At 41.0% G+C, this 27,636-nt stretch overlaps 1 protein-coding gene across 4 annotated transcripts in view; it reads left to right on the forward strand.

Annotated features, from left to right (window-relative positions):
• Positions 1-20,122: 20,122 nt before the first annotated feature.
• Positions 20,123-27,636, forward strand: part of ZDHHC14 (zinc finger DHHC-type palmitoyltransferase 14) — a 92,947-nt gene continuing 85,433 nt past the window's right edge. For 2 of the 4 annotated variants that reach the window (XM_066315524.1, XM_066315527.1), the window contains exon 1: positions 20,123-21,466. In XM_066315524.1, coding sequence (XP_066171621.1) covers positions 21,216-21,466 — 251 coding nt within the window. In that variant the 5' untranslated portion in view covers positions 20,123-21,215. The remainder of the gene's footprint in view (positions 21,467-27,636) is intronic. The other 2 variants (XM_066315526.1, XM_066315528.1) reach the window with 1 other exon arrangement.

Raw genomic sequence — 27,636 nt, forward strand, 5'->3', positions numbered from 1 at the left:
CTGTCTTGACGAGTTGTGTTGGTTTAAAGTACATCTTTTTGTTCCAAATTGTCATTCTTTCAAGTTACGTAAAGAGTTTTTCACACTATGAGAACATACATTTGTGGTTTTTTTCATCTCTGCGCCATCCTAATTCTCAGCTGCTGATGAATATAAATTGATGTACCTAATTTTATCACTTTATCAAACGATGTACTAACTTAGGATTCAGTATGGACAGGTAAAGTGTATTTTTAGTTATAACAGTCAGTACTTCAACGGCAAATAATGAATGTAAATAAATCCTAACCAAGCATTTCTTCCCCAGCTTCCTTCTTTGTATCTTTTAACATAATTTATAGCATGTATCTAAGGGTCTAATTATAGGGACTGGGTTGCTAGGCATAAAATTTGTATTTTGGGAAACTTCCTGTTCATGATACTTCTAAAAACCATCCAAAGCTGTTTCCTAATAGCCCATGTGCTGTGTAAATTAAACAATATTTTACACAGAGAGCCCATCACTAACTCATTTGTTTTCTAATCTGGACAGCAAGCAAATGACTCCTTCATTCCTCTAGTCTTCTCTTTCCCATGAAAAAATACCCCAAAATCCTGTGTCTGCTTCGGAATAGATTTAGACTTAGCCACAAATAATAACAAAACCCGGAAAAGAGAAGAGAAGAAATTGCTTTTTATATAAAGTATTTAATTTTATTAGAATCATAAAACTAAGGAGCATGCATGTCATTTTGATTGTAATTGGTGTCAAGACCGTCACTGGATCTTATAGAGGAATCCTGGAACTGTGAGAGACAATTGTGTCTGTTGTATTTTTTTTTTTGTGTGTCTTTGATGATAACAATCCTGTATTCTCAGGAGAGTTTTTTGAGTTCACCTCAATCAAGACATCACTTTCTTTCAAATTTTTCCAGAACCAGGAAGAAAGAGAAGAGCAAAGTATAATGGTGTTATCTAATCCTGGTTAGGACAATGCCAAGAATCTATATTAAAGAGAGTCAGATCAGAGCTGTCTCTATTAATCATTCACAGAGACTTAAAGAAGAGCATAAAGACCATGAAATCCACTCTGAATAACTTCAAATTCTTAGCGTTGTAAATTTTACTTGCTTTAAAAAACCCAAGAGATACTCAGCAGAATTATGTTCATTTAGGTTACAATATTAATGTCTTCTTGTTGTATAACTGAATATAATATAATGCTATATTTCCTTCTTATTACAGAAAACTTGGTGAGCCAAAAGCAGACAGTGAGAGGGAACCAAAGTTTTCCACTTCAAAGGAGTAAATCTCCACTTGTGATTCTGATGTTATGGTTAGTAATTTTGTATCAACCCCTGGGTTTTAATGAAAAATTGGTAACATGATGCCTCTCCTATGGGAGTTCATATTTGTGTACAGTATTGGCAAAGGAAGAGTGTGGAGAGTAAGCAAGAGCACAAAGAAGAAAATAAACTTTAAAATAAAACTAAAGAAACAAGTTAGCATAAATATATTCTCTAAGAGATTTTTATAACATGTGGCATTGCTGCCAAGGAGCAGCTCTATCAAGAAATAGGACCCCAATGTGCAAACTTCTTAACGTAATGCTGTGAGGTATTTCAGTCCTGACCTGTGTGTCTCCTCCTCTCTTCCCTCTCCAGTGCAGGACTGCCCAGTGATACCTGACCATCTCCACTAACAGTGAACTCCACTTGAGGACCAAACTTGCAATTTAGGTATTCAGAGGCAAAGAAGCTAGTTGATAAACTGGCTGGGACATAATAAAGGCAGTAATTTGTTCTGTTCACTAAGTTATCTGTCCAATTTATATAGCCCAAACTCTTGAGTGCCACTGCAAAACACGTTAGCACCTGAGACAAAGAATTCAGTTTGGAGTTTGAAAATCCAATTCAAAACATAGAGGAGGTTGATTTGAATACTGGTTAAACTGACATGTTCAGTAACTGAACTGGATTATGTAAAAAAACTTGGGAAATAGCTGAACACTGGTTTTGGAAAGAGAAAAATGCAGCAGTTGAACTACCCTTTGGCTCTCAGGAGAGCTGAGCTTTATTCTCTGCCTGACTCGCTGGCGTCATTTCCTCTATTTATGGCAGCTTTGATATTCCTGAAACTACCATGCAGCATCAGCACTGTGTACAGGCAGGGGCATGAAGAAACCAGTTATATATTTCCAAACAATGTTTTGGTTGATTGGATAAGAAATTAAAGTGTTCTGTAACTATGATTTGGTTCTGCAGAAACCTCTGGTTTTTATAATTAGCTGGTTACTGTTGTGCATCTCCTAAGGATCTGGTGGCTGAAATTCCCATGTTGAGAGTCTGTCCTCAGATCTCTTGTTTCGCTGCAGCAAAAATCTGGTCACTGACTAGTGCTGTGTAGACTTTACTTACAGAAATACTGACAAAAGGAAATGCTCATTTGTCAAATGTGTTCACAATTGTAAGAAGAGCCTTGCACTGGAGAATCAAAAGACACATAAAAAAATACTGGGTGAGCTAGCTTCACCCACTTATGGAGGGGTCCTTTTGTTTTGGAGGTGATGAGAAGATTAATTATTCTGCACAAGGTTTTGCTGTTGTTCTCCAGCAAAGGCAGGAGCAGAGAGGCTGGATCTCCAGATTTCTGACCACCTACCTCAGCCCAGAGATGCTTTTCTAAACTGCAGCTTGCTTCTACAGAATATGCAACCCTCTTCCTTAATTTCCCTTCTACATTTGGTTATTCAGGAGCACACGTGAGGCATAACTTTGGACAAGACTGGGTGTGCAAGCATGCTGCAGAGACACCACAGCAGCATTGTTTGTTATGGCCTGGCCACGTTGCATCAAATGCCAAAGGTCCCGCTGGCAATCTGGCCAGAGTTTCAGTTACAAATCCCAAATTAGCATTTGTGGATGATGACATTATGACTGGTCAGAGGCACACCACAGATTTCAGAGCTGTTGATAACATATCAAGGCTGTCACATGCCTTGGACAGAAATCAGGTGGGGCTGTAGAGATGAGAACACTTTAGGAGGGTCTTCTTTCATATGCCTGTATCTGCTTGTTTTCTGTTCTTATCCTTTACTAAGTTATATGTTTTATTACCTGCTCAGTGTCTTGGAAAGTAAATTAACTGCTCTCTTTTGGAAAGTAAAATATGCTTTATCCGTTTGGCTTTGCTCACATTTACTAGAGAGGAAAATCACAGATCCGTTCCCAATTCCTGTTATAGACTTACTGTCTTTAGAGATCTAGCAAATATGTTTACAAGTTATTTTTGAATTTCACTGGATACCACATCTTTAGTGGTCTTAGTATATGTTTCATTATAGAACTTTTAATAGTTACTTTTCTCTACCACATTAGAAAAACCTCTACTATGGTCCAGGAAAAAAAAAAAAAAGTATTTCTGAGTGAACTTAAAAAAAAATGAACAGCAAAAATTAATTATTATTTCCATGGTGTCACTAGAGCATGGGCTGGTACTTGCGTCTCAGCCATTCTTACTGGATGCTGCAACCTGAGGTAGCAGCAGGAATCCTGAACCACCAGACCATCTGACCAGGTTCTGCTGGGTGACAGCCTGGGAGCAGGATTTCTACAGAGAAAAATCTGCTTCTGGCCCAAGTGTGCAGACCTGGAAACTTCCAAAATTATGGTTGGCAAGATGAAGGAGGCCTCTCTCAGTGACAGTCCAATAGATACCATTGTCCATCCTGTGTGTCACCTGCTGTGGTTCTGGGATGTGACTTTGTTGGTCACTCAAACAGGTTCCCACAAGGACAGTCAGGATCAGATCAGACTGCCTGAAGAGATTGTACAGTTTCCTTCCAATGAAGATTTCATGAGGATAAAGCCATGAGTGAGCTACTCTGAGCACACAGCTTGAGCCTGCTTTGGGAAGGAGGTTGCACGAAGACACGGGTGTCTGGTTTGACTCCTCCATGAATATGTTCATGGGCAAGGGTAACGTCAAGCTTGGCTCTGACGTAAAACCCCACACCATGGTGGCTGCAGGGTGGGAGGGGTGTGCTGCTGGCACGCACCACTGGGCAGCAGAAGGTCCCTCAGAAGCTGCTGCACGGCATGTGCCTGTAGGAATGCTGCTGTGCCCATCCCATGCCACTGGCTCATATGGCCAGTGACACCAGTCTGGGGATCCTCAACAGTGCCGCAGAGGAAGAAATTGGACTGGCATTTCATTTATTGTGGGGAGGTGGCCACTATAAACTCGACTCGTGTATGCTAGCAGTACGTCACCTGCTGAGAAAGCCAGACATAAAATTAATTGTCAGGAATATGAGATGTATATTTTTCCTAATTGGCTTCAGTGCAATTATATCCAAAGGCCCTTTTCAGTCATTCACAGAGCTTAATTGCTATAGTTAAATATTACAATCTCAAAAGGCCTGGAAGGAGAACTGATATTAGGGCAGGTTCCTGATGAATTATAATTATCACTTTGTGTAGATGGGTGGAAAACATTTCTTATTAAATTACTCTTGTTACATAAATTAATATTATGTTCTGGATAAAGCACTTCTGATTTCACATCTAAATTATTTTTAAGAGCACCAGAATTTCATTTGGCAGGTCAAATTGTCTTTTAAAATTACTTTTCAGTAGCATTTTATCATAGGTTTCTGCACTGAAGATGTTTGGCAATGACAGAATGATTCAAAGGTTGGACAGCAAATAAAGTAAAATGCAATAAAATAAAATTATGCAACTAACATAATTTCCTAGTTCTATGAGCATGGGGGATTCACAGTCTGAATGACAAGAATTCATAGCATGCCTGTCACACATTTTCTTCCTGTATTAATTTCATCTCCGTCGGAGGGTGTTTGCGAGACATGAACCACTAATCTAATACTCTGAAAACAGGAAAGCTCATTAGCAGCTCTGGGGAAGGGAGTGAGATGGGTGAGGAAGGTGCAGGTCATTAAAGGTTTAAAAGTAAAGGAATTGTGAAAGTTTTAAGAAGGATTACTCCACACGCAATCTGTGCTCTGTAAAAACCCAAAGAGTTTTGTGTATCTCACATTTCTTTCTCATTAATGAGACCTGCAGTGCATAAAGTGAACAAGCAAATGGAAAGGTGTCAGCTGAAGATGTCAGGCTCCTTTTCAGGGAATGGATTATAGACAGTCATTCCCAGATGACCGGCAGCTTCATGGCCTGGTACATGCAGCCAACACATCAGGTGTTGAATGCAGCCCTTTCCAACAGGCCTCATCAGACGTTCCGTTTAAGTTTCCAGAGCAACTGGAGTCTGTGACTCCAACAGGGTATTTTTCAAGAGCATAAAGTGGGAGATGGATGGCCACTTTCTGGCACAAGATAGTGGGAATATTGTGTCAAGACACTGTGCATATGGAAGACTATTCTTTAGATTTTCTGCATGGATGCCCTCTTGTGCATGCAGTACATTACAGCTTACCATATATATATATCAAAATTTGGCACTACTGCATCTCCCTAAACATTGCATTAATCCATCTGTCTGTCACCATGGTAACAAGGCTCCCTATTGATGACTGAAGAAGAGCCAAACCATTAAAACTAAATGTACACTGTTAAAAAAAAAATATCAGTAAGCTCACTTGGAATAGCGCTACAGAGACACAAACGGTCAAAAATAGGCTTACTAATATTTTTTATGCATTATTTTTATAGATTATGTATATTATGGATCTGAAATAAAGCCTGTTATTTAAATGATCCTTAAATCTGATCTTTGCTTCTTCATATCTGTTTTTATATAATCTTCTGAACTCAATATTTAAAAATGTGCCTATTTTTTTCAGAAATTTACATGTTCCATAGTCATTTGTCCTAGAGGATGGAAAGACGAAATTAAAATCTTAAAAACATCACATACAAAGCAGATTAGAAATATCATTGAATATTTTACTGCACTTTTTCTTTCTCTCTCTTTCTCTCTTGCATCTATACTTGTAACTTTGCCAAAATAAAATCAGTAAAGTGCACGCATTATTTAAAGGATCAATGTCTAACTGAGCACTGTGAGTTAGTTGGACCTGAGATTTTTTTGAGAATCACTACAGTGTGGAAACTCTGACATGAATTACTGGACTTCATAAATCATTCTTGGACAATGAATTTCCATTTTTTATTACACTGGCGCCATGCATACTATTAATGGTAGACTTGAGTCTATAATTCTGTTAGGCTTTACAGAGGCCTTTGATTTTAGAGCCAAAATAGAACTTAAAGCTAACTTCTCATCTCCTTCTGTGTTCATTGGATGATGCTTTTGGTTCTCTAGATATGAAAGGACTACAGAAAGAAATGGGAATACTGCATTTAAGAACACATTGTCACATTCACTGAACTGAAAGTATGAGTATTCTTGCTCATGTCAGGGTTGATACCTGCTTTAAACTACGACTCTGATCTTATAATAAACCCTTGGGTCAGGAGGTAGCTCAAGAAAAGCCCATGAAAAGTTGATAGGTTGGAAGGTCAGATGAAGTCATTGCTCTCTCTGTCTGTGCGTGGGGGTATGGAGCTTGTACACGTGCACGTATGTTGCGTGGATGTATATCATGCATATTTTATTTACTCTAATGTCCCAGTTGGCAAACATGAATGGTTTGCCCTGTTACAGGGTATATGAGCCCCTGGAAGACATGAATGATCAACTGAACCTGGAAGATCAACTTGGTAGAACCAGGAGGCACAGATGCTACTAAGCAGCTTAGAGTTTCTGATTAACATCTGACATTTAAAATGCTTTCAGCTCAGAAGAAGCCACAGAAACTTACAGGTGTGGAGGAAAGCTACCTCCTTTCTTTCCTCCTTTCCTCTTCAGGAATTGTGATCCCTTGAACTGATAGAAAAGGGTATCCCTGTCTGATATGAAGCAGGAAAGAAAGTAGCAACTGAAGATAGTCTTCCTAGTTTTATCTTTGACAGAAAATGAAAGTATAATTCTGAACTTTATAAACACCAGGGTTGTTACATGGATTGCTCTGGGTGGACAAAGACATGACAAAATGATCTGACAGCTTTTGGAGGGCATAAAAGTGGCACTGGGCCTTGCAGATGATGGGCCCCTGTGATGTATGTTGTAATCTAATTTTATTTCATTCCAAGGAGTACATCACTACTGCTGGAACCAGCAGGACTTCCAAAATAGCTTGTGGCAGCTACAAGCACAATTCCTCAGTGTTCTTCCAGTGAGCCAAGTTGTCTCAGATTTTAAGGAGAATTTTGGTCAACACAATTTATTTTGCTTTCCCAAATGTTAGAACAACAATGTAGTATGCTCAGCTGAAAAAAATAATTTAAAATAGTTTATTATGTAAAAAATAATACAGTGCAATAGCATTCCTAAGGATGGAAGGAACTTTGCTGTTTTACTTACAAAATTATAAATTGCAGCAACTTTTTAATTAAAGCTCAAAAGAGTGTGTTAACATTCAAAATTCAAAGGCCTTACCATTAAAAATTACTATTCCCATTATAATTACTACTGAAAAAAGTGTATGTTCTCTCAAAGAGAGCATTTTCAAAAAGACTATTCTTATTTTCATGGTTTTTAGAAATCACAGTATTTCTCTTTGTTTGTTTGTTTGTTTGTTTGTTTAAAATTGCATTTTGCAAGATCTGGACAACATCTTGTGTCACTCCAGTGAATTCCTTCCTCTCTTGAAGGAAATGTGAAATTTTCCTTTTCTTCAAAAAAGGAAATTGTATGCCACTGTAATTAAAAGTTGGTTTGAATCCTCACCTAGCATGAGAGAGTTATTTCCCTCCCAGCTGTATTTCTGTCTTCAAGCTGTGCAGCAGTTATATCCTCTCAGTCCCAGTGTAAGAAATCTGAGTGTCTATAGAGGTGGCTTTGGCTGCTAGTCATATATGATGGAGCCTTTCTTCAAAACCTGCTTTGGCACCTTCCCCCTTTAACAGCAAGTTTCATCCTGTTAAAACCCCATCCAGGGAGGAGCCATATGGGTTCTGTCAGCCCATCAAGCAACAGAAGTAGCCCAAGCAGCTTCCAGCCTGAGCATCCCTTATCTATGGTGGCCAAATCCAGTGTTTCTTTTCTGAAGTGGTCTCTGCATAGCAACAGTAGATGGAGACTTAACTTGGGTTTATTTAATTCAAGGGGGTTAATTACGATGAACTTGTCTACTTGTGAGAAGTACTTAGATCTACATGTATTGTACAACATGCTTTTATTTAAAGTTTTCTGCTTGCCCTCCATTTTGAGTGAGGTGTTTGAAGGCAGGTGTTTTCTTCCTTCATCTCAGATCTATGGCTGGCCTCTCGGAGAGGGATAGTAGGGAACGTGGGCTGCCTCCGTCTGGCAGGGATATGGAGCAGGAACAAAGCAGTGAGATACAGTTGATCTGCCCAAAACAGTTTGGGTTTTGTTTTTGTGTGAGCCCTTCAAGATATAGGCCTGATCACTCACTTTCAAAAAAGAGCATTCTAACTCCTCTTAGAGGCAGGGGTGGAGCTAATCTTACAAAGTGTAAGAAGATGGAGAGCTGTATCCTTCAGGTAGGTTGGTGGAGAGAAGAGAGAAAGTGGTGTTTTTCATGAGTTTGGAAGGAGGTGGGAAAAGGAAGAAGTGGGAGGGTTGATTTTTTTTTTTTTTCAACTTGCATTTGTCTTCTTGAGGAGCAGAGGAAGGAAAGAAATTAGTACCTTTTTTCGGATATGAATGAAGAGGACAATTATACCCTGTAAGCACTGGTGGGAATGAACATTCATTAAAGTAATGCCTTTCTTGCCCTACAGACACAGGTGGTGCATGTGTGGCTATGTTGTTGCTAATACATATTTGCCTACCATCCCAGGGCTCAGAATTGCCTACAGGCAGCAGCATTGCTGAGATGGATATAGACAGAAGGAAAGACATAATTTTACCAGGCTATTCCATATTGAAGGTTCACCAAACCCTGCACACAGAGACGGTGTGGGATGTATCCAGTCATAGGGATTGTAACAGAACTTGGAAAATTGACATTCCATGAATCTTGGCAGTCCATGTGATCAAGAAGCTGATTGCACAGCCCCTCACAACACATCATGTGTGCAGCTTGGCTGGGTACGAACACTTCATCCAAGGTGAAAAAAGGAGCAATGCCTGAAATAAACACAAGTTCTCCAGCTTTGCAGAAGCTGAGGTTCTGCAGTGGGGGAGAGAGTGCCAGCTACCTACTCTGGAAGAGTACAGAGTTGACAATGACTGATATTTTTTCTCTTCAGTGTAGTTGTAAGAACTGCATAAATACATCCTGTGGGAATGTGAATCCTGTCTTTTGTTCCCAGCAATGGGGGAGTCCACACTGGGCACAGAGCTATCAATATTTTCAGTGTTGCTGAAGATGATGTAGGGATATAAGCTGTGGAGAATTGCTTTGAAGATCTTTACTGAAAGCAGACCCACCTTGGATTTGCTGAAGCTCATCTGTACTAGATGATGTGCTATCCTCCTAAATATGCATGGCCGCCCAGAATGCCAGTTTGTGCTGAATGGCAGGTGCTAACTCTGAGACAGGCATCTGGCATGCAGAGAGCTTTTGATTATCTGCTGCTTGTTCCAAATACAGACCAGAACACGGTGCCACAGGGAATGTTAGTCTTCAAGATGCAAAACCTCGTAAGTTATGAAGTTATTGAAAAAAAAAAAAGGATTATATGTAAGTCTAGAAGTTCTTGCAAGGTATTGAGATGTGATATCTAGAGTTGGCTTCTCTGGCTCAGGCAGGCTCAGGAGAGGCCTGAGATGCTGTCATGATTTCTTGAGCTGTTTCACAAGGAACAGGTAGAGTGGCAGCCAGCAAGCAAAGCAAAATAACAGGAGGTGGGGTGTGTTTGTAGCGTAGGCTGCACAAAGGTGACGGATGTGCGCTAGGCTCATCCTGAGCAGCGCGCTGTGGTCAGGGACTGTGGTTAGAGCAGACAATTGCTGAGCGTTGTGCATAATGCATGACAGGCAGGGCTGTGGCATGCAGATATAAACAGCGTGGGATGGATTTTGCACTAAAATATGCTCTGTGAATGTGAAGAAAGGATGGAGCCAGTCCGCTAGGAAAGCCCTAGCTTTGACCAGTGTGCCAAAATCTAGTCTGCGCCAGATGGCTTGGATGAAGAGAATCACAAAAAAAAAAAGAGTTAAATTGGGTTCTCATAAATCCCCATGAGCTGTCTCTTCATGCCACCAGTAATTTTTGTAATTTGCTTTTTGTTAGAATTTCTCTGTGGAAGAAATCTTCCTAATTGCAGTTATCTTCAGAAGTGGGGAGAAAAAAAAAAAAAAAAAAAAAAAAAAAAAAGAAAAACAGCAAGTTTTTACAGATTATTTCCCTTCACAAGGTGTTCCTTCTGAGTTTGGCGTTCCTAATAATCCACCTGCAGTTTCTCTCTGTTGACATCCTCTCATCCTCTGTCCCTAGTCCTCAGCTCTGAGTAGCCACCTGAAGATTCAGCCATCAACTTTACCAAGTATTCACCATCTCCGAGGCATCAGAGCTGATGCTGTTTGCATGAAGTAATCACACTCCTCATGGAAGACTTCATTCTTCTATATGAAATCCCACTTAATAAATTTTTACATATAAATATTTATGTTTGTATCTCAAAGTTAATTTTTTCCCTGTTTTATTCCCTCTGGTATTCTGTATCTACACTCCTCTTAATCAAATAAAACATACCAATTCAGAATGCCTCCAAGACTAATCTTTGCATATTATTTATTGCATGAATAATTTTCTTTAGAATTCTAAATAGTTTTTCTTGATTTGCTTGCTACAGTTTTATTGATTTAAAATGTGATTATTCTCCAGACTGCCACTAGATCATCAGAATTAATTTATATGAATGCTAATAGATTAGCACGAGAGTTAGGTTAAACTAACTCTGTAAAAAATCAGATTTATAAACTCATTCTCCTATTATGGTGTAAAAAGCATATGTTCTAAACTATTTACAATCATTCTCAGAACTTTGGCCAAAACATTTTCTTGACCATACAAATAATCTCATAGCTTTTCTTACAAGCAGTTCTTGAATTTTTTTAAGAATAATTACTGGTTAAAATAAGGTAACCTGTAATAAATCTTACAGGAAAAACTAGAAATAGATATAGTGACATGCACATGGACATATTTGAAGAAGACAAACTTCTGAAAAGACTTAAAAGGGAGCCATTATGTTGATTTCAATATGGAATATGCATTTATTAAGTGAAAATCAGGTTTCCATTAGAAGATGTTGTACTAGTAGCAGAAGTAATTGCTAAAACTCTGTTTCCATAAACACATAGTTTATGTGTTTGGGCACACACTTCTGAGCAAAGTCCATCCATTTAGGTGTTCACAGAAATATAAGAATGATCACTATAGTAAATACATGAACAAAAATAGCAGAAAAAATGTTTTTGTTTTCTGGCTCTGACCACATTTGTGTATGATCAGTATCACATTTCTGTTGATTGTCAGACTTCCTTTCTCTACTGCAGTGTTGTCAGCCATATGATTCATGAGTCATATCTAGTCTTTTGTATACAGAGCTCATTGAATATTCAGATTCCACAGAGTATAAATTACCAAGTAACTGAACTAATTTTTTTTTATCCCGTTTGCTGAGGGGGAAGGGAAGGAACCCAGGCTTTCCAAATCTGAAATTTATTCAATCATTGCAGTGCTGCACCCCTGAGCAGCAGTCCTGGCTTATTGTCCTGAAAACAATAGCTCTGAGAGGAGTAAAATGACCTGTTCTCCCTTATTCTTTTTACTCATTGTTTTATGTTAGGAAGGTGGGAAAGAGAGGTTGGTATGAAACCCAAGACCAACATTGCTGTTTGCTGAGATAAAGTATATGCAGTGAGGGAGGGAAGGTCTAGAACAGACACAAAACCAAGTGGAAGGCAGGGAAAGAAAAGAAAGGCTCAAGAGAAAAGCAATGACGCTAAATCTTCCCCATTAATAATCATTAATGTAACAATGGAGAGATTTTCAAAAGCAGTTAGCTCCATTTTGAGATGACCTAGTTAAGTGTTTAATGATGCAGGTAGCCCCACTCTGGGATTCATAAAAGTCTCTAATTGCCTGACTCCTCCTGGAAAACTTTTATGTATTTTCTGTTAATCCATATAAGCACACATGACAGATGTCTTCCACTGACAGCAATGGATGGTTCTTCTATAAATGCTCAAAATGTGTAGTCCAAAACAGTGAAACAGCCCACAACTACATTATGAAGAAGGCTTTTCTCAAAATGAGTGTCATGCTCCCACATAAGCTGGAAGGAGTCACTTTCTTGCACTCCACAGCAAAGCATAAGTTCCTCCTTTCCCACAGTCCTATGAGTGGGTGTTCACTGAGGCAGCAGAGAAGAGAAGAGGCACAAGGAAATATACACAGAGGGAGGCAAAAAAGGTTGTATATGAGATAAACCAGAACATATTTGCAATTGTTGTTTTGTCAACCAGAAGCACAATTCCTTCTATAGCCTCAAACAGGAAATAGGAGGGAAAAGAAAACCTGTAAAAGGGATATTTTTTTAAACAAGAAATACTAGTTAAAGAATATTATCAAAACATTTTTACTATGTTAATTGGTTAATTAAAATAATTGTAGTTGACAGCATCCCTTTAATTGTATGACCCTTTGTAGGTGTGTATTTTATTGTTGTTTTGTTGCCTATGGGAACAGACTTAGGCAATTGTTTAAAGTGTCAATTGGACTTCTCTTCACAGAGAATATCAGTAGAAACTTGTTCAGCTGAATGGGAAAGAGAGTAGAGACTTCAGGTTTATCTATATATTTTAAAAATTTCTAGAAAATCAATGAAACAAAGCCAAATTTATGCCAATGTTTTTTGAAGTACTTGGGCATGATATACAACCACCCTGGGCAAGTCACAATGAGCTGGCTTATTTAACAGCCCATCACTATGGGATTCGGGATTTAAAGGTCCTGCTCTCCCTTCCTTTTCTGTCTTTAAACAACACAAGTTGCGTCTTGTGTCCTCTGATGTTTTGCCAGCTCTTGCATCCTATGGAATGCCTTCATGAGCACATCTGGTTGAGCCTGAAGTTCAGTGGCAGCCTAGACCAATACAGGTGCTGTCTACAGACCTACTCTCTGCCCCTTTAGTTCAGATATATTCAAGTTTATATAACAGATATTTTTTAAAGAGGAAAGCTCTTTCCTCTTTCACTTCCCTTTCCCTGGGCATTCTATTCCTGCCCCTCCCTTGTTGCAGTCTTTTGTCATGCTTTGTCACATCCTTTGCCAAGTCATTTCAGCATGTTAAAGCAGCAGAAAATTAACCTGCTGAAAAAGAAAAAATGCATAGTGTTTTTGGTTTTGGGTTTTGTTTTGTTTTTGTTTTTTTTATTTCTGCTGATATTCTTGTACCAAGACAGCTCTGCAAATAATCCAATAAGCTGTGATGAGGCTGCAAACGAGAGGGTGGAAGGAACTGAGTAAAGGACAGAGCAACAGCCACCCTTCACTGCTGGTTCAGATGCAAGATGTGGAGTGAGAGAGAGGCCTTCCTGGCTCAGTGCTGGCGAGCTGTGAGCTCTGCTCAGCACTTGCCCATCTTTTGTCACTTCACTTTTGGTCTGCGGTGGCAGCTAGCTGTCCCCTGGTCAGCCTGTGGGCAGCCTGCCATTAGCCACAGTGCTGTGGCTGGCGTCACCTTGGGATCGTGGGGCACAGCAAAGTGGCTGCGGTGGGGAGAGGAAATCCAGCTTGCTCCATCCACCGCCCACACCGACACTTGTCTTTATACTGATTGTGCAGAACGCAAAGAATGACACCTGGCTCAACAGTAGGGAGTTGAAAACAGCCAGAAAACATCCAGAAACTTAAAAGGTAAAGCTCACAGATAGGTGTGACCCATATTCGTTTGTTTATTTTTCTGAAGTGCGATGTTTATTTCCCATACATATTCCTAAATATATATATATATATTTAAAGAGGAAGCCCAGTGAAGAAAAACAACAACTGATTTGATGAAGTGGGATGGGATTAGGATATTAGAAATTTCTGTATAGTATTGACTTATTAAATGATGCTGTTCTGCATCTACAGAGCTCTTCATGGGGAAGCAAAGCATCAAACAAACTGTAATTCAGTCCACCCTCTGTGCAGTGTACTCTACTAACACATGATGAAAATGATTTCCAGTTCCAGTGAGGGAACTTTTGATGTGACTGGTAACACTGGAAAATGTGGGGGGTTTGCTCATGTAACTGTACTTTCTTGGCCCTTTCTTTTGGCTGGCTCATGTTCTGTGTCAGCTTCCCAGAATGAAAGAATTTTTTTTTTTCCTTCAGTCAGTTTAGAGCAAGACAAAATATTCAACAGGCTTAATACTGATTAACTTCCATACAATGCTCATCTTTATTTTTTCGCTTGAAACTGTAAGATTTGGAGGCAGCCTACCTTCATCTTTACAAAGAGTCACTGATCAGAGAAGCATGGCCAATTCAAAAAACTTCTGGATTTTAATTGCATTTTAAAGAGAATTCTTATTTTATTCTGCTGGAATAAATTTCAATATCCATAGATTCTGATTTCTATCCAAAGCAATGAAGTTGTATGGTAGAAGGCCAAAGTCAGAAGTTGAAAAACCACCAAAATATTCCAGACTTTATGTGATCAGGGAATTTCAGATTTTTAACTTACAAACTGTGTTTCTAATGCTTCAAGACAGGATAAAAAAAGCCACTGCAATCAAGAGATATGGTTTCAACACGAAGTGGAGAAATGTAAATACAAATTTGATTCTGCTCTCCAGAACTTGCCATGAAAACGCTCTCTTACCATGAAAAAGCTCCTCCTGCCTTCTAAACTCACCTCTGCAAACAAGTAATATATGCTACATTTTGTTGGAAGGCTGTACAATACACAACAGTCATCTTGGTCTTTCAAAAGCAAGACTTACGAGACACTTATCAACTTTTTGGACCTTTTAAAGTTGATCACATTGTTGAAGTAAAAAAGCCTATTTTTTTATTCTTTAGAAACATTCTGATGTGCATTCTCACTCCCTGTTCCTGCCGACACCTATGAAAAATAATATTTCTAGTTTGCACAAAACCTTTTTCAAGGAAATTAAGCACTTTCACAAAATTAATAGTTGGTAAGAACTCTAAAATGACGGCAGGGAGAGATGACTTCTGAAAAACAGCACAGAAAAAGGAGAGAAATATTTGGTCAGAAAAACAGGTATATTGTAGAAAACTCTTGGGACTATTTGCTCTTCACATTGTAAACTGGCATGTATGATGTACTGCAGCATTCAGCAAGTATGGAATGTGCAAGACGCTGTCAGTGTCTTGCATGGCAATGGTATTACCCCTACTTTGTTTGAATTTTTTTCATTTATTTTCAAAATTAATTGTGAAAGGTGTCTAAAATGTGCCTAAAAAATGTGTCCACAGCAGTGCCCAACTTATTTACATCCATAAGAATAGCAGGACTTCCAGTTCAATATTTGACACTTCAAGTATTTTAGATATTTGTTTAAATAATCCTCCTTATTTGATTGGAAGCAAAAAGAAATTTGGCAGTGTTGGATATATGGTGTACAGAGACCTTATGTCCAAAATGCTGCAGTTTGCTAGTTTGTTTTTGTTTAACCATTTAAATGCTTTTCCTGATACTGCTTCCAACACATTCAAGCAGATTCTGCCATGAAGCATGGTAACAGATATTCTATATATGTAAGGTGACGTGTCATCAGAGCAAATTAGCTTCCCTGTTGTTTCAAGACTTGCCCTTGTGACACCTCCACACTGTAGACAGGGTAAGAGACAGGAGTTTTCAGCAGAAAAAGCATTTTCATTAGCATTTGCCCAACAGAAAGCCAGTCTGTCTTGGTTTCTTTTAAGCTAGGTGATGTTGCTGCATCATATTAATCTTTTACATGAGATCAACCTGAGTCACAACTAAGAAATCAGAAGAGTACCTACTGCAACACATGAACCTGCAAAGTTTTATGAAAGGAGAATATTTGTCCTACCTACTGTAACATTTCAACTATTTAGTGCCTGAAACTGATTTTCATTAATGTGAATAAACAGTAATACTTCGAGGAATATTGAATTGTGTGAAATATTACTATATTTAGTGCTTTTTGTAGGGGATTTTTTAAACTGTTTTGAAAAAAATTCAAAGAGGTATTGATATAAAAGATAGTTTTAATATTTTAAATTCCAGTGCAATACTAGTACTGATTAGGGACTAAAATAGGCTATTGTGAAAAGTACAATGTGTAGGACTGGATGATCCTGGTAGAGTCAAAATAGATTCACTATTGAAAATAAAAGTGTGTTTGTTCTCTGAGTTTGAGAATTATTTTTCCCAGCACTCCTCAAATTCCTTTATGTGTTTCTGTCAGTTCATATGCCTGAGGTTCACTTCTCAACTACAGTGCCTTAAAACCCAAGGAAAGACAGTGGCATGAGACAGCAGCTTGAATGAGGCACTGGTATTGTTTACAAGTGTTTAGCTTTTGAAGAGTGTTTCTGAAATTAGCCTGAGTGCTACCTGTGAAGATAAGCCAACAGTGAGTGTTTTGCAGAAAGCATTTGCTCTATTTGTGAATGTTTAAAATATTCTGCGATCTCAGGAGAGAACAGTGCCATTTGATATGATACAGTCATTAATATTGTCAAAGCACTGAAGACAGAGCTCCAGCAATATGCTCATAGAAACCTGATGAAGACTAAAAACGCTTGTCAGTGAACCAAAAAATATCTGTCAGCAGCCTTCTGAATACATAGGCACTGTATTCATTAAGAAAGAAAGAAAAGTTATTAGCGGTTTATAAAGACCATTTCAAAGAATAAAAAATCTGTGATATCTAAGTTATGAGATTGCAGGCAAACTGTTGACAACAGGCACTACAAGAGGAGGAGGAGATTGGAAAGAATAGTGTGGCAGCATCTATTACATGTGTGGAAAAAGGATGCCAATGCATTTTCACGAGAGATGATATCAGAAACTATTTTTACATCCTGCTGCAAAAGGATGCAGCACTTCTTTACACCTTGCAGAGGAAGACACCCCCCCATACTTTTCCCATGTGTCATGCCAAAATTATTTTTGTGTATCAATAAAATGGATTATAGAATCACCAGGAGAGTGTCTGCTAGGCTACTTTGTGTAATTTGGTTACCAAAGCAATTCATTTCCTCCAAGGAAGGGGAAGTTTTCCAGTGCTGGTCAGACTGTTCCACCGTCCCTTTGTTATCAGGCACTGTTTATGGATAAAGAATTAGCTTATTATATTAAAGGGATAAATATTCCATTTCAAAATTAAAAATGAAATTATGAAACAGAAAACACATTGCCTGAGAACTCAGCCGCATCCTTATGTGTTTTTGCTGTCTCTCCTAGAACAACATTCAGCCATGAGAGATGCAGGCAATTGTAATCAACTTTTTTTCTCAACTTTTTACAAAAGTTTGCTCAGTTTGCATTTGGCTTTTCTGAACTGTATTGATTCCTACTGCATGTCCCAAACTAGTCCATTCTCAATAGCTTACACAGCCGTGCTAGTAAATTGCAAAACTGTAAAAGATGAATCAAAATTAATCTTTGTTAGCACTAATTTATGCCTGCTTAACCACTGCAGATCATAAAATTATAGAATCATTTAGTTTGGAAAAGACCTTTAAGATCACTGAGTTCAACAGTAAACCTGACATGGCCAAATCCACGATGTTCCAGAGCACCACATCTACAGTCTTAAATACCTCCAGGGGTGGTGATTCCATCACTTCCGTGGGCAGCCTGTTCCAATGCTTGACTGTACTTCCAGTGTAGAAATTTTTCCTAATATCCAATCTAAACCTTCCCTGGCACAACTTGAGGCCATTTCCTTTTGTCTGTTGCTTGTTATTTAGGAGAAGAGACTGACCCTACTTGGCTACTATTCAATTCCTTGTCATAAGGTGCTCCAAACCTGTCACCAACTTCATAGCTCTTCTTTGGATGCAGATGGAGAAGGTACTAGGCAGAAACAACAGCAAACAGCTTTGAGAATGGTTCTGCCTTAACTGTGGGAAGCCTCCCTGGGCTTTCTGCAAGCACCCCTGCCACCAGTGCCCACGTGAGAAGGGCTTAGTGCAGGATGGCATTTATAAGAAAGCTTTCCCTTCATGGCTCATACCTTTCTGGGATGTGCAGTCAGGACACAGTGAAGGTCTGTATGAACATGTCGGTGTTGGTGGACAAATGTTGTACTTCCAGCAATGTGCCCACATGGACAAGAAAGCCAGTGGCCATCCTGGCCTATATCAGGAACAGTATGGCCAGCAGGACCAGGGAGGTCATTCTTTCCCTGTACTTGGCACTGGGGAGGTGTACACACACTTGAGTGCTGTGTCCAGTTCTGGGGCCCTTGTTTAGAAAGGATGCCGAGATTCAGGAGTGTGTCTGGATAAGGGCAACAAGGCTGGTGAAGGGTCTGGAACACAAGTCCTAGTGGCTGAGGGAGCTGGTGTTGTTTAGCCTGAAAAACAGCAGGCTCAGGGGACACCTCCTCACTCTCTGGTCTCTCCTCTCAGGCAACCAGCAACAGGGCACGAGGACACCCTCTTAAGCTGCCCCAAGGGAAGTTTAGGTTGGACATTCAGCTTTTCACAGAAAGCATGATTGAATATTGGAATGGGCTGCCTACGGAGATGTTGGAGTCACCATCCCTAGAAGCGTTTTTAAGGTAAGACTGTATGTGGCACTTAGTGCCATAGTCTAGTTGACGAGATGGTGTTACTTCATAGTTTGGACGCGATGATCTCAAAGGTCCTTTCTGTCCTAGTTGACTCTGTGATTGTAGCAGCATAATGGAGCATGTGGATGCCGCTTGTGGAGCAGTGAAGCACTGGCATGCAGGAGAAGCTGGCCCGGCACCGCTGCGGTCGAGCACTTTGGGCAGGTGGGACAGGAGCCACTCCTAAGTTATACCGGGTGACACGGAACGCGGGGGGCCGCGTGGCTCCCGACGGGACGCATCAGGGGTTCCAGCGCCGTCCTTCCGGCCTGACTGAAAAACAAACCCGGACGCAGTCCTCCGCCGCGGAGGGCGGCACGTACGGCTGCCCGGGGAAACCGGCGCCGAGCATCGGGCGACGGACGCGGGGCACGGCGGGGCCAGGCCGGGCACTGTGCGCCCGCCGAGAGCGGCCGGGGCAGCCCGGCCCGGCCCGCCAGGGCGGCTCGGAAGGCATGCTGGGACTTGTAGTCCCGCGCGACGCCGTTCCGCCTCCGGCTGCAAAACTACAACTGAGCGAAACTACAAGTCCCGGCGGGCGGAGGGGCGTGTCCCGAGCGCCGCGTCCGAGACCGCACGGGGCGGGGACGAGTCCTGCTAGGTCGGGCCGCGCGGGTGGGGCTTCTCCGTGCCCATCGTTGGCCGGCGGGACTCGCTCGGCCCGGCGGCGGGAGCGGGGCAGGACGGGGCTGCCGCCCGGGGCTGGCGGCACACACCGCTCGCGGTTCAGCGGGGCGTGGGTCGGGGACGGCTCGGCTGAGCGGGAGGCGGCGGCAGTGTGGGAGCGGGGCTCCAGCGCGGACAGCCGCTGCCCGGCTCGCTGCCCTGCGCTTCCAGCCCGGCCGGCGGGCGGCTGCCCGCGGGAAGGTGGCGATGGAGAAGAGTTAGTGTAGTCGCCGCGCTCCAGTGGCCGGGGAAAGGGCCGGGCCGAGCTGGCCGGTGCGCGGGACCCGCTGCCCTGTCGCCGAGAAGCGGCTGAGCGAGCGACCGGCCGAGGGCGGCGGAGGGTGCGCGCCTGTGTGGTCCCGTCCCCCGCCGGCTCCTCCCGCGGGCGGGCGGGCGGCCGGCGCTGCGGTGGTTACCGCCTCTCCCTGAAAATGAGGAGGTGGTGGCGGCTGCTGCTTCGGGGTCTGGCTGCCGGGGGGAAAGCTGGATAGAGAGGCTCGTAAAGAAGGGTGAAGAGAAAGTCGCCGCTCTCTGGTTCGCGAGGGGGGAAGCCGGGCGTTTTCCTCGGCGTGCCGCGGGGCCAGAGCACAGCGAGGCCGGGGACGCCGGCGGGGAGCCGCTGCCGTGCGCCGGGGGAGGGGGCGGGATGCGGGGGGCGGCCCGGCACCGCCGCGGGCCGTGGGCGAGAGCCTGCGGCGGGGCGGGGTGCGAGCGGCCGCGGCGGCGCTGAGCCGGGCGGCGAGGATGGTGCGGGGAGGGGGAAGTCCTGGCGCAGATCTAGCGGCGGCGAAGCCTCCCCGTCCCCTGCTTCCCAACCTCCCTCCCGCGGGGCCGAGGCGCTGGGGAGCATGAGGCGGCGGCGGGGACCTGTTGTGTAGGGAGAGGCGCGGGCGGGGAGGATGAGGAGGACCCGCTCCCGAGGCGCTGGTGTCTGTCGGCGACCGGCCGTGCCCCGGGCTGCCGCGGGCTCGGGAGAATCCCTTCCCGTGGAGTGGTGACGGGGGAGCCCTGCGCCCCTGGGTCTGCGCGGAGCGGCGGCCGCTTCCCGCTGGACTGCGGCTTCGGGAAGAGGAGAGCTTCGAGTGTTCTTCGGAAGCTGGAGTTGCAGCCTGGTTCCTTACTTGGCTTTTTTCTTTTTTCTTTTTTTTTTTTTCTTTTATTCTTTTTTTCTTTTTTTTTTTTTTTCCTCTCCCCTCCCCCTTAATGATTTGTTTCGCGTGTCTCTCGAGGGAACGTCTTAGGAATGGTCATTTTTAGCAGTGGAATCTGCTGCGCAAAGGAGGATTATAACAAATCTCTATGAATGATAGACTCGATTGCTAAACCTTGCCTTGGCCAACCTTCTGACCCCCGGAGAAAACTCTCAGGGTGTGCGTGGGAAGGAAAAAATCTTCCCATTTGAAAATAAACTTGATAAAAAAAGACTTGATTTTTTTTTTTTTTTTGAGAGCCTAGCTGATTTGTCATGATTTTTTTTTCTTTTTGTCCTGTTTTGCGATAAGTTGTTTTTAAAAGGATTGTCCTACGTGGTTATTTTGTAATCGGTGGAGGAAGGAAGGACGCCTTTCAAGCGTTTCTGATATGACAGCTTTGGTTTTGGAAGAGTTAAGTGGTGTTTGCATGATACACCTATTGCTAGTCTGGTAGCACAGTTTTCATCTTTTTATTTGCTTTTTTTATTAACTGGGGCTGGTGGAGAGGGCTTCTCTTGGCCAGAAGAATATTTGCACATATATATTTGTATATATTTTTGGTGGGGTTCTCCCCACATTTTACTCTTTCTTGATGACTCCTGGAGGTGGTAGTGGGCCCATGAAAGACTGTGAATACAGTCAGATCAGCACACACAGCTCTTCGTCTCCCATGGAGTCTCCCCATAAGAAAAAGAAATCAGTTCCCAAGAGAAAATGGGAGGTTTTTCCTGGAAGAAACAAATTCTTCTGCAATGGGAGGATCATGATGGCACGACAGACTGGAGTCTTCTACCTGACTCTTGTTCTCATCTTGGTCACCAGTGGACTCTTCTTTGCATTTGAGTAAGTGACTTTAAAGTCTTCATATGTTCCTTCTCCTCCTCGAGTTATTTATTTTCTGGCTGAAAGCAAAATTCACATTTTTATTTAGGAGACAATGCTGACTGAATTCGACTAATGTTGATTTATATAATTGAAAATACGGTCTGATAAGATGCTGAGGGGTGCGCAATACAGTTTGGGTTGTCATACTCTGTGGAAAACTAATGAGAATTAAGGTCGAAGTTGCTTTTGTACCATAGGTTTCCAGCTCTTGCTGGTATTGAAAGAGGGGTGTAAAGCAGCAGGTTTGGGATGACCAGGAAATGGTGAAGCTCCTCATCTGTCAATTACTCTGAGAATCAAAACTGGCCCATGCAAAAATATTGACCCTTTGTTGCAGAACTGAATGCAAGAAAAGCAATGTTTTTCATTAGTTTATGGATCAGGCTTGCTTTTTTTTTTTTTTTTTTTCCCCTTCTTATTTTCTTTTTTTTCCCTCCTCCTGACATCGTTTTAATAGCTTGTAGATGAGAATTTGAAGTGAGGAGAAAAAAAAGAGCTGTACAATTTTGCATGTACCTAGCTTTCCACCACTAGGTAACAGCATTACTTTCTCTTTGTGATGACTTGTATGCGAGTTTGGTCTTAGTTTAAGCTACATTTGCCTGGGAGGTTTGGACTGTATTTTTTTAAATAAGCTTCTGGCATCCTTCTAGGGCCTTTTTGTCTGTAGCTCTGGAGTCCTTTTCATCTGTGTAAAGTGAACACACAGTGACAGCAAATCAAATATACTGATTTTATATTGTAGTAGTCAAATTAACTACGCATGGCAGTAAATAATTAGGCACTTGATGTGAGCAATATAGTGTAACTTTTATGTACTTACTTTTATTTAGGAACCAAGTACAAAGAAGTTTACACTGCTAAAACACTTCCTTTAAGAATAATTGAGTTATCTTAAAGGGTTGATTCTCCTTTACCAAATACCTTCAAATTACTTTATTCTGCAATAAGAACTATTATTTATAACTAATCTTCAGTGCTGCCTTAGCAATGGTTTTGCTAAGCCGTACAGTAGAAAACCAAAGGCCGTTCAGTACTTGGTGTCTTCAAGCAAGAAGATAGGGACATCAACAAACCCTAAATTGTGCCTGTTAAATGCAGATCATCTTAACAATAGTGGTAGCAGTAAAGAAAATAAAAATGCTCAGCAGGTACTTAACCAGTGGCTAAATGTGAGCTCAGTAGATGAATTGTCATTAGTGAGCTCCAGGTTACTTTAGAGGGGTTTATTAAATGTAAATCTTCTGCAGGCATTATGAAGCTGCTTGAGTATCATTTGAGTACTTGAAATAACACAGACGATGGTATCCACACTGCAAGTGTGTTTACTTTCTTGGTTTTAAACTGGTATTAAAGGTGTAACCTGATAGTATTGCATTAGGACTGGGTGCTACTCTATTCTGTTTGCCATGATTAAGCTTTTGGAAAGCTTTTCTGTGTGGGCTGACACTTCTGTCTATGTGCAGTCTCATCACCTTCAGCACAGCCTCTGAAGCCTGCTGGACTTCCTGCAGATACTGGAATGTAAATGTAGGGTTGAAAGTATAGTGTTTTATAATCGAGATTGTAAAACTGATTTATTAAGCCACTATTTGCAATTTATTTATATGTTTTAGCACTTTGATTTTTCAGAGATAAATTTTCTTTGCAACTGCATGATTCAGAACCGCTAAAGCAGGATGAGCTGCTAGCTGCTCATCACCTTCTGATTTCATCACCACTGTGAGCTACATGCTCTACTAGAGTTGAATCCTGCAACTCTCATCACGCCTTTGAGAATATTTGCAGTGTAACCATATGTGATTGACAAGGTTTTTAGTCAAGGATTTTCATATATAGTTTGTGCTTATTCTTACTGGCAGTCTTGAAGCAGGGAGGAATCTTGGACTTTATGTAATAGAACTGTATAAATTCTGTGTGTGTGTACTGGTTTTGAGTTGTTCTTGTATCACTTGCACTCTCATAAAGAAAATCTAGGTAGAGGGTGTCAGTGGTATTTCATTTTTATAATGATAAGGTAGATTTTAGTCTTCAGAAAGCACTTGCATTGAAAAACTACATCCTCTGAAGGCTAATTAAAACCCAAAGCTCGGGACTGCGAGAAGGATGTTCAGTATGTCTGTGATGGTTAAACTGCAGAGGATTGTTGATGTTAGAAAAAGAGGGGAGTCTCTTATTGAAGGGTGCTACTTTCAAGCAGTTTCTACTTGTGTCTGTTCCTAATAGTGGGAAGTTGCTATTTATTGATTAGTGATAACGTCTTGAGTGTTAAGTGTCACTCCCATTATTGGCTGGTTTGATTATGGTGTTCCTCATTAACCAACTATTTATTGAAAATTACAGAAATGGCTTTCAATCCTTTGTGTACCTGTGGAGAAAAGTGGTTTTTAAATGAACATGTGCTTTATGTGTCTGAAATGTAAGGTCAGACTGCCATTGGAGATGAAGGTACCCTGTATGTCCTTGGAAATATTTGTTCTTTTTTTGCTACAATGGAAATAAATTATTTTGTTCCCTTTGGTTTTGGAAACTTGAAAATGGATTCTCATGGTTCAAGTCATTCCCTGGTTACAGACTGGGAAGGAGGGGAGTAGGAAAGATTATTTGACAACTAGTTCCTTGGAATGCATCATGCTAACATAAACAGTTGTCCTTCATTCTTTGGCTTTGTTTGTTCCTTCAGTGTGATTTCCCTCCCTTCTGTTTTACTCTTGACATCCATACATCCAGAACTGTATCTCATGTTCTTTGGAATACTCTCCAGAGAAGAAATGCATTTCTCAGAGTCAACAAATCCTATGTCTCCAAAAGCAAACATATGTCACACATCTTGACCTGTATAGCTTTTGACATTGAGTCATGCCTTTGTAATGTTGTTTCTTTATAATGTTTCTTTATATTTATGCTTCTGTACTTTTTTCCTTCATACTTTCTCCAGCTCCTGCTTTCAGCTGGTTTTATTCCTTTCTTTATATTGGCTTTTATCTCTCATGTACTCGAAGTGCATCACCACTTTTTTCCTTTTATCATTTCACTGTTCTTTTTAATTTTCAAAGAGATAAGCCAGAATTTCCTTAAAAGAAAAACAGAAGACCATGAGTTTTCAAGCAGGTAAAATATTTATAAGCAGTCCTGCTTCTCTCCCTTTCCAAAGGAAGAGAATGCAAATAACAAGCAGCTTTATTTCTGTAACTCGTTTATTAAATGTAACATGAATCGTTGCAAGCACTTTTGGGTCGTAAGAGGGATGCTGTGTTGAGTTGTTCTTAAAAACTATACCTATTTTAGATTGCTCGGGATGAGACACCACAAGTTACTGAATTTGTCATTGAAATTTGGTTATGTTACTTTACGTTGAAACTTTTCTATAACCCTGATACTGAGTTACTTAGCTGTTTTTACTTTTTTTTTTCTTGTAAATTTGGCCTTGTGTTGCATTTTGGTTTTTCCTTTGCCTCGCACCAGTACACAGACAAGTATAATTATCCAGACTAGTTAGCACTCATTTATCTAGGTAGCTGCATTTAAAGCTTAGAAAATAGATTCCTCTCCACAGAGCAAAGATAGCATCTGTAACTGAAGGGCAGATCTCTTGCTGCGTGTAGCCAGTTGAACCATTGTATTTACATGTATGTAAAGTCCTTTATTTGTGCAACAGAGGGAGAACTAACCTACTTCATACTTACTGCACTTAGCTAAGTATACATATTCAAAAGAAATTAAGAGTCCTTTATGCTCATGGTCGTTTGGGGTTCTGTTTCTATAGGTTACAGGAAGGCAAAATGGAAGCTGAATGACATATTTAACACAGTAGGATTTGTGAAACAAACATGTTGTTGTTAAATGGCAAATCCCATGTGGATGCACAAGATCACGAGTTGCAGAGGGGTGACTGGTGGCCTTGGCTTTGTTGCTACTGTGGGTTGCCTCTGAGTGCTCCCTTTGCTCTTGGGCCTCGCTGGGCAGGTAGCAGGAGGAAACATGTCTGCACCTGAGCTGCTTCGGCACAGGCAGGCAAATTAAACTTCCCATAAAACGTGGGTTTAAGTGAAGATGCCGACTGAACTGAATTGACTCAGGCACAGTCATGTTTTCTTCTGTCAACTTATTTGCAGGGTGAGTGGCTCTGGAAGAAGGTTGAAGCAGATGGTAGGATGCTGGAAGGGCTGAAGCAGTGCAGTTTTTTTCTCTGTAAATATGAATCAGAGCCCTATCACTTCTGATACCATTTGACACTTGCACTGATTCAGCAAGCTGGAGGGTTTTTTAGTTTGTTTGTTTTGAGCTAACACTTGATTTTTTTTTTTTTTTTTTTTTTTTTTTTTTTTTTTTTTTTTTTTTTTTTTTTGTGAGCATTTCTGTAATTACAAAAGATATATGCTGGAAAATTATTTAAACAGAGGCTATTTATGTGTGTACGTGTGTGCAACCCATTGATTTCTATGCTCTCACAGTTGCTGGCAGCCTGCTCCATGCCTGCCACTCTGAAAACCAGTGTGACTGGAAGACATTCATGAGTCACACTTTCTGATACTGTGTGGGGATTGTTCAATATTGAACCTCTGTGGTGAAGTGGTGTAGCTCGCTGCTCACTGCAACAAACCTCTGTGTGTAAACACCGATGTCAGTGAGCTGAGCATTTGCACTGTGGTATCAACAACGCTTCTCATCTTATGGCAAGTGTTTTCTGCTCTTGTGAGAGGTGGTTTCTTAGCATGAGATGGTATGCCAAGTAGGTGGAATGTTCATCTAATAACCTTTATCTTTGTTCCTCTGCTCTTAAGTAAGTTACTTGTGTCTCTTGATGACCATGTCCTTAAGCTATGAGTTTCTTAGAAGAAAGTGCTACCAATCCAAGTGTTAAAGGCTGCTCTAAACTTGCAGAGCATTTCCATTTGAAGATGTCAAAATGGATTTTAAAGCAAAAATCATATATAAAGTAAAATTATTATTCAACGAGAGAACTGCATTCTTTTCTACATGCAAGGCAATCACTGCTAATTGTGCATGGTGACATAGGTGAGTTGAGTTTTGAGTAGGTGTCCTTTTCTCCATTTTTCTTTGTAGGTTTTAGGGTTTTTTTTAAACCTGTCATTAAAATTAAACCAGAAGAGTATTTCTGTTCCTTGTTTTGTCATATTATGCATCTCTGATAACTTAGTGAAAAAGACATGGAATGCAGTAAGTCTAATCCTTAGGGTTTACACTTTGTATTGAGCAGATGATACCATGAATTTCTAAGGGACCATATGCAGTCCAAGCAGTATGCTTATTCTTTGCATTTAATTGCCTTGAAAATGTTACCTGTCAGAATCAAATATCTCTCATGTAATAAATATATCTAATACTTTTTTTCTTGACAAGGGACTTCATTACAAGGGAGTTTGCTTAATCTCCTAAGATTCTCAGTGATCTGAGCAAGTATGTCTGCTGAAGTCTGCCCCTGGCCAAAAGAGAGTAGTTCTGTACTACCGTATCTCCAAAGTAGCATGTCACTGAGCAGGTATGTCAATATAAGCTAGTAAACCTGCTTTGAATGGATTATATGAATTGAAATCCTTCTGCCCAGAAATTAACTAATGGCATTTGATACTGGGTCATGCACTTCTGTTTTTCAAGGCCAGCTCATGGAAATGGACAATGATTAAATGTTTCATTTTTCAGAGTAAAAGTCTGTGAGGATAACAGAAGGAAGGGTAACATCCCATGTTTTTAGAAGTCATGTCTTCCTATTTCCTCTGAAACTGCAGAAACTTTTAACGGTTTTGTAACATTAACCTGCTTTCGAACTTTCCAAAACAGCTGTTAAACTTCTTTTTTCTTTCTTTATGAGGGTGTTTGGCTTGTTGGGGTTTGGTGCTTTTGTTTTTGTTTTGGCTGGGGATTTTTTTATTTTTTATTCAGCTTAGTTGATGGTCTTTATCTGCTGTGTCATGGAGAAGTTTCGAACTCTTTTTAAAATTTTTCTACTTACATTTCCATCTTTTCTTTGTGGAGGTGCAGGGTAATGAAACTGGGGGCTATTAGTGGTATGATGGAATGTCAGCTTCTGGGATGTTGGCTTCTTGATACTATATCATTTGAAAACCTTGAGGAAATCATTGTGTAGCTTTGGGTCATCAATACAC

Source organism: Sylvia atricapilla, chromosome 3 (genome assembly GCF_009819655.1).
Source record: "Sylvia atricapilla isolate bSylAtr1 chromosome 3, bSylAtr1.pri, whole genome shotgun sequence".
Lineage (NCBI taxonomy): Eukaryota > Metazoa > Chordata > Aves > Passeriformes > Sylviidae > Sylvia > Sylvia atricapilla.